Source organism: Lathamus discolor, chromosome Z, assembly GCF_037157495.1.
Source record: "Lathamus discolor isolate bLatDis1 chromosome Z, bLatDis1.hap1, whole genome shotgun sequence".
In the NCBI taxonomy this organism is placed as follows: Eukaryota; Metazoa; Chordata; class Aves; order Psittaciformes; family Psittacidae; genus Lathamus; species Lathamus discolor.
The window spans coordinates 95,081,504-95,092,884 of NC_088909.1; the positions used below are offsets into that span (position 1 = coordinate 95,081,504).

The 11,381-nt window shown below is 41.9% G+C and overlaps 1 protein-coding gene across 1 annotated transcript; it reads right to left on the reverse strand.

Annotated features, from left to right (window-relative positions):
• Positions 1 to 359: 359 nt before the first annotated feature.
• On the reverse strand, positions 360 to 4,758 carry MRPS30 (mitochondrial ribosomal protein S30). The gene is made up of 5 exons (XM_065663163.1): positions 4,029 to 4,758; positions 3,633 to 3,778; positions 2,461 to 2,563; positions 1,763 to 1,939; positions 360 to 798 (listed from the first exon to the last, which is right to left on the reverse strand). The coding sequence occupies exons 1-5, from the start codon at positions 4,714 to 4,716 to the stop codon at positions 530 to 532; spliced, it is 1,383 nt and encodes a 460-aa protein (XP_065519235.1). The 5' UTR covers positions 4,717 to 4,758; the 3' UTR covers positions 360 to 529.
• Positions 4,759 to 11,381: the final 6,623 nt, after the last annotated feature.

The following is an 11,381-nucleotide window of genomic DNA, read 5'->3' on the forward strand; positions in this document are numbered from 1 at the left end:
ATCAAGGTTCCAAGTCAACAGGAAAACTAAACTCCAAACACATTTGAGAGTTCTCTCTGTGGTTCCTGAGGTGACAGTTAAAAAATGCGTATCCATGTTCACAGTAGAACAGTTTTTATTCTGATCTCACTTTCTCTTTAAAGTAAGCATTTAAGACAATTCATTTCTTTTCAGGCATAAAATCAGAAATTTTTTGCTGGTGCAAGTATCCAGACAACAGTTACCCAGCAACAACCAGATGGTCGTATGAATTCATACTTTACTGTGATAGTTCAACAGTAGAGTTATGGATCTGCTAGAAGAAAGTATTAACACAACCTAGAATTAGTACAATTCTAACAGCAAATATGCAAGAGACATTGAGGTATTCTAGACATTTATTTTTGAGAGTACAGTATTACACATTAAAAATAAAGCTCAAGTATATAGTGTTTGCTTAAACTAAAACTAAAGCATATCCTAGCCCATAATTCATGGAGTTACATTTAAGTTCAGGCACACAAACAGGAATACCATATCATTTAACGATTTACAACTCTTTTGGTCTGTTCAACAGAAAACGGACCAAATGAAGCAGAATTTCATCATTAAAGCCTTTCACACTCCCATCTTCCACAACATCATACAATGGCTTACTGTCTGTACCCCAACAGATATTCTTCCGAGGGTTATTTTCAATAGTTTCTGCAGTTAGTGCTAAAGTATTTAGCTGGTAGCAAAAGAAAGCAAAGTATTTTCCATCAGTCACTACAGCCTGAGATACAAAAGGACGGGTCACATCTGCTTCATTCCAGAATCCTACAAAATAAACAAATAACACTAATTATACAGGAATTTTGTATCAGGACACACAACTAAATCCCAATACTGAAATACAGAAAAATATTTTGTAACTGCAATGGCAACTTAGCAAGGCAAGATGTCCTGTCTGCTTTAGCAATACAAGCATTCTTCATATAGACTGGATAAAACACAAATCCTAATGAAGGATATTTCCAAGATCAGGGACAAAGCATCATATCTGCATTTTGTACACAATTCCCTATCAGTGACTGATAAAAACCCCACAATGAGCAGCCAAGTTTTTAGAAATTATAGAAGTTATTAATACATTCTTCAAGGCCTTCAAGTGACCTCTGGGGGGAATGACACTGCCCTATTGAGAAGTGTGGAGCAGCTGAAAGCCATCTGTTTCACAATAGAAGCATACATATATATGCGCCAGCATAACTGGCCACAGTGATCAGCCAGTCAATACTATGAACACTATGTCAGAAAGTATTAATACTTCAAATAACTCCCACTAAGCATTAGTAGTCTTTTTAAAATATTTTCCTTACTTATTTATGCATGTGTGCTAGCACATGCAGTAATATTCTTCAAAAGTATTTGGCATCATATGCAGTGAATACTGCTAGAAACTGTTACAGAACAAAGAAACTGCTTGATATCTACCACCCTTCTCCAGAGCAAATGCCAGTTACGTGAATGCATGACTGAGAGTTTTGCACAGGCTCTTAGTGTTATATATAAAAAAACATTTTTCTTCATAATTAATTCCCCTTGAGTCAAAGTACTCAATGACAAAACCTTAACTAACTGCCCTGTATAAGCTCTGCTTCATTCATTGGTTCAATAAAATTTAAAATAGCCACTTCAAGGATGGTCTTCAGAAGAAAAGGCATCAGAAAAAGGTGATGAGGGGAAAAGGTTAGAGAACTTTAGAGTAGACATTCAGTACCAATTAAGTTTGCTGCCTCACCTTGATACATTGCCTGTGCTGCTGTCCAGGCAAAGAGACTTGCAATGCCATTAGCTCGATAAACAACTTCAATCTGATCATCAAGACGTGCTTTTATAAACCTCTCCCGCTTTAGTTTATCAGGAATAAGATGAAACTGGGTATGTCCATAACAGCACGGATCTGCTACCTTTGATCCTGTGTTCCCCAAAATGAAAAAAAAAAAAAAAAGTGAGTCAGTAACGATCTTCATTATGCATACAAACACATCTTCACTATCAGACTCCAAACAACAGAATGTTAGAACCTCTACTGTTGATCTGAATAAATGTTGAGATTCCTGCATTTCTGGGTGAGACTGGAGGGCCTGTTCCACTCTAAAAGGCAGGAGTTCACATACTAAAATGACTCTGAGAACATGAATCAAAATTCGAAGCCAGTTTTCTGCCAATTTTCTATTCAACCTACTCCTTCAAGCGAATCTGGTCACAGAGTACCATACACACAGGTGGATGCTACTCCCCATTGCCTAATGACACAGAATCTCAATAGAGTTTTATATACTATACAAATTTATATAGTACATAAACAATATACTACTGTTTTCGGTTGATGGGAGTAGAGAGGTCGGGGGAGTTGTTTTGTTTGTTTTTTTTTTTTTTTATCAGTTTTGTACACAAGGAAAAACCAGTTAATATTTCATGACTAGAAACTCTTACCTATGAACACCTTATTTTCATACTGCCTTTTGAACAATGGCAGTTTGGATGGTTTGTGATCAATAACAGGAACATCTCCAAGATTTGCCTCTAGTGGTACAACCTTGTAGGAAATAGAAAAAAGAAAAATCATGAGCCAAGTCATGTTTCTGACACCAGGCCACACATATGTCACTTTCTGGCCAGACAGCAAAATGTGCGAGTCTTGCTTACATAAAACATTGACATAACTTTAACCAAAGCTCATTTTCTGCAACAGAACCTCTTGTCTTGTGATACATGCTAGTACATGCATCTTACATTGATGTCTGAATTTTCTGCAATGTACAAAAAACATAGTGCGAAATGATGCTAACAAAGCTGCCAATTGGTACCATCTTCAAAACCAGAATTCACTTCTGTAGAAAATGAGCAAACAACACTCCTAGCAGGTATCAATAAACTTGAACCAGCAGTGTGAGTTTACACATACTCAGTATTTTGCAATAAGTAACATTTTTAACTGCCTAGACACTTCTTCCAAAACGCCAAGGTTTGTAACTTCTGAATAAGTAACCTCAGCAAACTGTACAATTAAGTTAGCAAGAAATGTTCAGCATCTACAGAAAGTGAAGCATAGTTTTCTGTCTGTGCGGGCAACTGGACAAAAGAGACCCTCACAGGCCATACTATTGCCACCATTACCATAAACATAGAAAAAAAGACTGGAATATTTAATCATCTTCCATAAAACTGAGCATTTGAGAAAACAAGTATTAAGCAGTAACAGAGTAACAGAGCTCACATTCAGATTATACATGCTTTTACACCATTCATTTCTCCTCCATTTCTCTCATCTTACTATCCCCCACTAAGAACATTCCACCTATTTCTTATTTTTGCCTCCTTATTTTTGTCTTACAAGCATAAACTAAAAACTCCATTTAATGAAGTGCAGCAACATGCATTTTACTTAAAGCACAAAGATGACCTACTTGAAGTTGAAAAGACTGTCTCAGTACCTACAAAGCAGTTATAAGAAGGCACTAAGGCCATTAAGGCTGCAGAAACGCATTAATGTGCTATATGCCTGATTAACAAGGTCCACGTACCACCTATTGTATGGTTTCTCCAGCTGTCAGAAACAAAAGTGAAAGCATATGGGATAAAATTGCTGTTGAAAATATACACACCTGTGGAAGTTGCTTTGGTACACGTATCTGGAGATGTGGATTATCATCTATCTGAAATCGTACAGGATCAACTCTACCCTTTCGGTATCCACGATCAACAACTTCCTCACCATGATGCCAGTAATAGTTAACTTCAGGGTTTAAATCTGAAACAGAACAGAGGGATAGACAGAAACAGGTATTGCCCCTTTGCTTTTAGTACTCTCCCAATTCTTGTTCTGTAGCTGCAGCAAAATAGAAAAATTAAAATCCACTCGCATCATGTGGGGCAACAGAGATGAGGTAAATTATTAGTAATGGTCTGAACTGTATCAGCAACACTCCTGTCGGGTCCGCAGCCCGGCCCCACCGCCCCAAGGCTCCCACTTCCTCTTGCCTACCACACCTATTCCGCACCGAGGGAGGAGGCAGACAGCAGCGGATTGCGACAGGACAGGAAGGCGGCGAGGGTGGACACGAGCTGCGTTAGGAAAGGGCCAGGAGTATGATCCTGATCGCGGTACAGGAACGGCCGCTTCTTGTTTTGGTAGAAGCTCTCCTGAAGGAGGGCGTCGCAGGCGAGGGAGCGCAGCTCGCCAATATCCAGGCTCGGCGTCGCTCCCGCCTCAGGCTTCGGGGCTTCCGCAGCCGCTGGGGCCTCCGTTCCTGGCGCCGGGGCTGCGGCAGCCCCGGGTGCCGCTCCCGCCACGACCTCCGGGGCTTTCGCGGCCTCCGGCGCCACCGCTCCCGGGGTTTTCACGGCTGCGGGCGGCGCTCTCGGGGGCAGCCCCGGCACGAAGACAGTCTTGGTGAAGCTCTGGTACCAGCGGTCGGCGTTGAGGGCGAAGGTCTGCGGGTAGACCATGTACTTGGGCCGCTGGAGCAGCCCGTACAGCCGCAGCTTCTCCTCCACCGAGGGCGCCGCGTGCACCCGTTGCTTGAAGTGCTCCAGGCGCCGCCGCTTAGCAGCCTTGCTGTTCGACGTGGCGGAAGCCACTATGGGCGGGTAGAGCGAGTCGGGGGGCTGCGGGAGAGCAGCGGACTCGGCCTGCGAGGACCAGCACCGGCCGTGCCACAGCAACCACCGCCGCCCGAGCACCGCCATTTCGCAGAGCCAAGAGACAACGCAAGACCAGCGTTCGGCAGCTGGAAAACCTGATTGGCTGCTGGAGAGCACGTGAACGAGCCAACCTTCCAATCGGCACTCTTCTCTGAGAGAGAGCGCGCTGCCGGGACAGAAAGGGGCGGAGCCTTTGGGGAGTCATGTCACTGGACGGACCCCGATCTCCCACTCAGCGCGGTGCAGCCTCTACGCATGCGCCACAGGCGGCCCGCGTGGCTCCTGTGATAAGGGGAACTACAGCTCCCAATAGGCACCGCGGCGCGCCCGGATATACCGGCTGCGTGGGGCGTGCTTCTGGGCGTTAGGCGTTGGGGGGTTGATTGAGCCGTGCTGGGCGCGAAGGGGGTTGTACGAACGACAGAACTCGTATTCGAACTTGTCAATAAGTTATCTTGTATGAGAAATGGGAGATAATTTATTGATAAAATCTGGAAATCGAACGTGCGTGACTCAGCGCAGGAGCACAAGGCCTCCTGATTGCCTTAGCATCCCTCGGCGTAAATCCTGGGCTGAATCCTCTACTGTGTTGTTGTAAAGACTTGTTTTTACAGGGCAGTGGGTGCCCACTGCAGTGAGTGTAAACTGAGCTTCTGTTTGTCAGAAACTGCACACCTGTGAAGCTGGCTTTAATAAAGAAACTAAACTCCCGGAATATGATCTGTTACCGTACTTGCTTAGGAAATGGGTAATAAGCTAAAATGGCATACTGATGCTGCAGGAAGTGCTACAGTTACTGCATTTTTACGTTTGAGACACTTGATGAGAGTATTCCACTGGTGGAGAAGTGACTATTATTCTTAAAAGTGGCTTTGTTTTGTTTTGCTTTTCTTCTGTTTTTAACTTGGTCACAGTATTTGCATAACATTTCTGTATTGTCTGAACTGCCTGAAACATTCAGACTGACAAGGGACGCGAGAGGAATTTACCAGTGGCATTGGGGCAGGAGCGTTATATACTCCCAGAGATCTCCTTTTCATTAAATTCAGCTTGGCTTTCTGCTGAATTGATGGTCAGAGGTGCAATGGTATGTGGAGGAAGTTTTGCAATATATGACAAAGATTGAAATCCAGTGTTTGTATGGAGATTTTCTAAGAATATAGAATATTAAACTGTTGTCTCTAAGTGGAAGTAAAAGAGAAAATCTTGTTAAGGCATAGATAAGCAAAAGCTGTCTTTTAGTTGAGATTCACAACGTGTTTTATAAAAGACAGATTTAAATGTTAAGTTGTAACTTGGTTAAGAATCAAGTATTTAAACTTTGATGTTTAATTTTGAATCCAGCCACTGTTCACCAGAAGGGTGAAGAAACACGGCCTTAGGTATATTGACTGGCCATTTAGGGGAGCAGCCTCCATTCTTTTCCTCATCCCACATACTGTAGTCTCCAAAAACATCTGGAAGCCTGTTTTCCCCTTGATTGATAAAGTACAGTGGCCAAATGTGGCCAAAGTAAAGCTCTATTTTATCTCTTTATTTAAGCTCTCTAATTCAGTTCCTTTGTGATCACAGCCAGCCATATTAAAAACCTACACAAACTGATACAGAAAATCACCGTTTCTGTTCTTATGCATTTTGCTGCAGCATCTCATGTTTCAAAACTCATTTCCTTTGGTGGTTAGAAATACTCATTTCATGCTTAAATGTATTCATGGTCAATTTATACCTGCTTGTCACTGTGTCAACATTGTCTTTTGATTTAATTAGCTCATTTTCCCCTGTAGTGTTTGCCTTCTAAAACATTGATGGAGACCAGTCGTATCACTTCTCAGTCTTCATTGACAGAGACTAAACAAGCTCTTCTCACACAGACTGGTCTCCATTTCCCTGATCATCTTAACAGCCCTTTCTTCATTTCCTCTGTTTTTGCATTTGTCTCAGGGATATGTCACCAGACAGTACTCATTATTTCATACAAAGGACTGTATTACCTACACCAGGATTACTAACATTTTACCACTGTTAAAAACCTTTTTCATCATGTTGTCAAATCAGAATTGCCTGCCTTGCAGCTGTACAACACCGTGAACAACTTTTGCATAGGATATTTTAAACCCTCAAGAAGTTCAATACAGAAACTGAATATAAGTGATGAAGTAAGTGGATGTTTAAAGGACCAGTTTTATTTTCCTTATTTTATTCAAAGGCTTTAAATGTTTCCTACACCCTGACACTAACTATAACATAGAAGAGAGGTGTAAGGAACCAAGGCTATGCTTTAACTTACGCTTCATTCGGAAACTATTTCCTGATGTTCTGGTCAAAAGTCAATTTTTTTTTTTTTATTGGTGTACATTGTAGTATCATTCATCTTGATGAAGGAGCTGGTAGGGTTTGGATAAAATGGCCCAGTTGACTGTAGGATTGAACACACCAACATGTTTTGCTGATAGCTCTGTCAAAAGCTTTTGATAAAAATCTGTTACCCAGCCATAGATCCCTCAGTTCAAAAAAGTAAAGCAACAGTTCAAGAAGGCTCTATTTTACTTCTTTACTGAGACAATCCACAGTGTACAAATTATTCTGAATCTGTAAACTAAGAGCATCTTTGTGTTGGTTAAAATAATGCTTCAAAAGAGCCTGGATAGGGAGACTCATACCCTGCCTAAAATGTTAAATATGAATGCTAAAATGAACGCCATAGCCACAAAATAAGCTCTAAAATTGAAACTACAGGGAAAAACCTGCATCTTAATTCCATTGTGAATATCATTGGAGAAGATTGGTTTGAAGCCCAAAAGTAGTGCAGAAACTAGTGAAGTTCACCTTATTGAACCTACTGTATAGGGAAGGACAATGCAGAAATGCTGTGTTTCCAAAACTCAGAAATGAGTGCACTAAATGTACTCATGCGAAGATGATATTGCATATACATTAATTACTGGGCAGGCATGTTGTCTCATATATACAAGTGCAGAAGCTGCTTAAGTGCATATACATCTTCAATAACCTTCGCAAGTGCAGGTGCAGCCCAGATGGGATCACAGGGATCACAAAGTGGAGACAGGTCTTACTCTGCACCAGCAGGAGGTGTGATGTCTGAGTCTGCATCACCTGGCCATGGTGGGGTTGCTCTGTGTCCTGTCAGGGTCACTGCCAGATCTCCAGCCACTGAGAAAGGGTTCAGTCCTCACACCTGCTAAGCCATTTCTTCCATACCTGTCCAATGGTGCTGGCACCATGCATCTTCTCAGAGGCCTGCATCTCAGTTTAGAAGGGAGGGAACAAAGTAACAGTGGTATTGAAGCGCTCCAGACCTAAAGAAGAAAAAATAAAACTCAAAAGGAAGCCACAAGGTAGACATGGGTTTTGTTATACACTGGGAAACAAAAGATACTGTAGTTTGATTCTAGAGCAGTGATGGCAGGCTGTCAGCACACTTGACATGCTGAGGATTGATGGTGTCCCATTGTAGCTAACTTAGGACGTTAGTCCAGAGGTACATGGAAAATCAGATTAGAAGCTAGTTCTGGAAAGTTCATAGTAAAAAGAGCCTCTAGAGCTGCGAAAAACAAAGCTATTATTCAATACCAGGTATTCCTCTTGTAACAGTATCTCAAGACCTTTAAAAAGGCTGAAGGTCCTTTGAACTAAGCATTGTACCCTATGCCTGCATAAAAAAGTGGTTCTTCATTTTGTAATGTACTTCTCATTTTGTTAAGTTGTAGAGAGGAACAACAGTCTACTTTTAGGCTAATGGTATGAAACAGATAACGTGGTTTTTAAATTATCTTCTAACCAATTCAGTTTTATTTTAAAATTTCTGCAGGAGGTGCAGAGTCAGCCACTGTCTCTTTCAGCATGGGGACAGATTTTGGACAAGGCATATCATTTCTACTTGGTGCTCATCTTGGCAACTGGATTTCAATCAAAAAGGAATATATCTAGGCTTAACCAGTTAAGATTGAATACCCTGCATATCCAAATGCCTTGTTAGAGACTCAGGGCTATGTCCATAAAAGAGATTTAGTGAGAACTCTGCCTTGCCCTCTCACGCCTACCTAAAGGTCTGACTAGCAGTAGACCCTGCCACCTTTTTATTGCCAAAGTTAATAGACTAATCCAAAATGTATGGGGTATTGCAAAACTGGAATAAGTCTCTCCAGAATACCTTTTCACACTCTTACTGGCCGAGCTCTCTTTAGAAGATATTTTAAAAGTTGAAAAGTTCATTATTTTTCAGAGCAAGTGTGATTATGAATATTCATTAAAGAGCAAGTGTCATATTTACACTTACAGTGTCTCTCTCTGACTGAATTAATGGCTAAAGAGAGGGTGTCATCTTCTGCCTACCTGCCTAGATGATATTCCTGTTTACAGATTTTTTGGGTTTTGTACAGTCTACCTACAGCTTAGGTAACACCAGTGGGACTGAATGCTCTATGTAAAATTCCACATACTGCAATAGATACAATTTCAACTGTTGATATTCTTTTATGACATGTCTTTAGCTGGTTTAAAAACAAATTATGTGTCACAGCTGTTGCCGGATGATTATTTAAAGTGACTCATAGCATAGATACATGCAGTAGGGAAAAGCCATTATCATCTTTACTAATTGAAATCCGCGGACAAAAACGTGCTTCTTACATGATATCCAAATATCTTGATAGTAATATAAAGTGCATATGACTTCAGCCTGTCATATGGATTTAGGAATGTTATGTGCTTGTAGGAATGCATCTTTCAAAACTTCTAGGACTACATAATGCTCCAAACAGCACCAATTAGAATCAAGTTTGCATTGTGTTTCAACTGCTGTTTCTCAGACAAATTCCTTTTGGACTAAAATTGCGTATGTTCATCTATAGATCAAAGATCGCACCCCCTCACCCACCCATTTAAAGCAAGATCAAAGCACCTTTGTTACAGGGCTATGGAAATGTGAGGAAAAAGATGTGTTTCTGACCAAAGATTTCCTTTAATTAACAAAAAATGTCACAAGAATTAACTTCAAAGTTGGACCACTTGCTAGTTCCCCTGTGAGAGGCGAGAGTCCAGATGAATTTAATGAAAGCCTCTCACATCGGTTCAAAGTAAGGAGACTTCCAGCTGGGAATTCAAAAGATGCACAGGCACATTCTATCTTCTGTGGATTTAGATGCCATTACAGCAGGGCAGTTGAGAATGGTGATGACATTTAAGACCACTCTGGCTATATAGTGCTGTAAAGATAAAAGCTTATCTCAAAGACATGCTTGGACAAAGCTTAGTCTCACTGCATGAATACCCATTAGCTAGAAAAAAAAAAAAAAATTAAACAAAAATCAGAAATCCTTTGGGAAAGCTAGATTTCTTAGTCAGTTTTATGTAGTATTTCAGTGCTATTGTAGCAATTACAAAAGAATGTCTCACATATTCCCCATGCATTTTCAGGAACATCTAACTAGTGGACATCCCATATATGCTGTTTCAGGTCATTGCATGCTATTTTCCCAAGGTCTGTTTTGTATGTGGAGAAAATCCAGATAATTTTACCCCTTACACTTTAAGATAATTGAGTGCTAAATGAAAAATCTTTATTGTGAAATTAATAAACTGAAAGGAACAAAAGCTGATTGATTGGCAGAAATAATATACTGCTATTTTGAAAGGCAGATAGAGCTATTTGGGTAATGAGTTGATAGCTACATGACAATTCAAACAGTTACAGTAAAACACTTCATCGTTCAAAATTATAACATTCAGCTGCTGGAAGAGGTACACTTCTGTGAGAAAATTTGTGGAGTCAGCTATACCTGAACTTGTGCAAAGTGTTTGACACTGTCCCACACGACATCCTTCTCTCTAAATTGGAGAGATATCAATTTGATGGATGGACCACTCGGTGGATAAAGAACTGGCTGGATGGCCGCACACAAAGAGTTGTGGTCAATGGTTCGATGTCCGGCTGGAGACCAGTAACGAGTGGTGTCCCTCAGGGATCGGTGTTGGGACCGGTCTTGTTTAACATCTTCGTCGCTGACATGGACAGTGGGATTGAGTGCACCCTCAGCAAGTTTGCCGATGACCCCAAGCTGTGTGGTCCGATTGATATGCTGGAGGGAAGGGATGCCATCCAGAGGGACCTTGACACGCTTGTGAGGTGGGCTGATGCCAACCTTATGAAGTTCAACCACGACAAGTGCAAGGTCCTACACCTGGGTTGGAGCAATCCCAGGCACAGCTACAGACTGGGCAAAGAAGAGATTCAGAGCAGCCCTGCAGAGAAGGACTTGGGGGTGCTGGTCGATGAGAAAATGAACATGAGCCGGCTTCAGTGTGTGCTCGCAGCCCAGAAAGCCAACCGTATCCTGGGCTGCATCAAAAGGAGTGTGACCAGCAGGTCGAAGGAGGTGATCCTGCCCCTCTACTCTGCTCTCGTGAGACCTCACCTGGAGTATTGTGTGCAGTTCTGGTGTCCTTAACATAAAAAGGACGTGGAACTGCTGGAACAAGTCCAGAGGAGGGCCACGAGGATGATGAGGGGACTGGAGCACCTCCCGTATGAAGACAGGCTGAGGAAGTTGGGGCTGTTCAGCCTGGAGAAGAGAAGGCTGCGTGGGGACCTCATAGCAGCCTTCCAGTATCTGAAGGGGGCCTACAGGGATGCTGGGGAGGGACTCTTCGTCAGGGACTGTAGTGGTAGGACAAGGGGTAACGGGTTAAAA

What these genes read in the sequence shown, in the direction of transcription:
- MRPS30 (XM_065663163.1), bottom strand. Translation starts at nt 4,716, where the DNA reads ATGGCGGTGCTCGGGCGGCGGTGGTTGCTGTGGCACGGCCGGTGCTGG. An exon ending in GCTGTCTGCCTCCTCCCTCG is followed by an intron (nt 3,779 to 4,028) that starts GTGCGGAATAGG and finishes GTTCTGTTTCAG; the next exon opens with ATTTAAACCCTGAAGTTAAC. An exon ending in TGAAAATAAGGTGTTCATAG is followed by an intron (nt 1,940 to 2,460) that starts GTAAGAGTTTCT and finishes TGGGGAACACAG; the next exon opens with GATCAAAGGTAGCAGATCCG.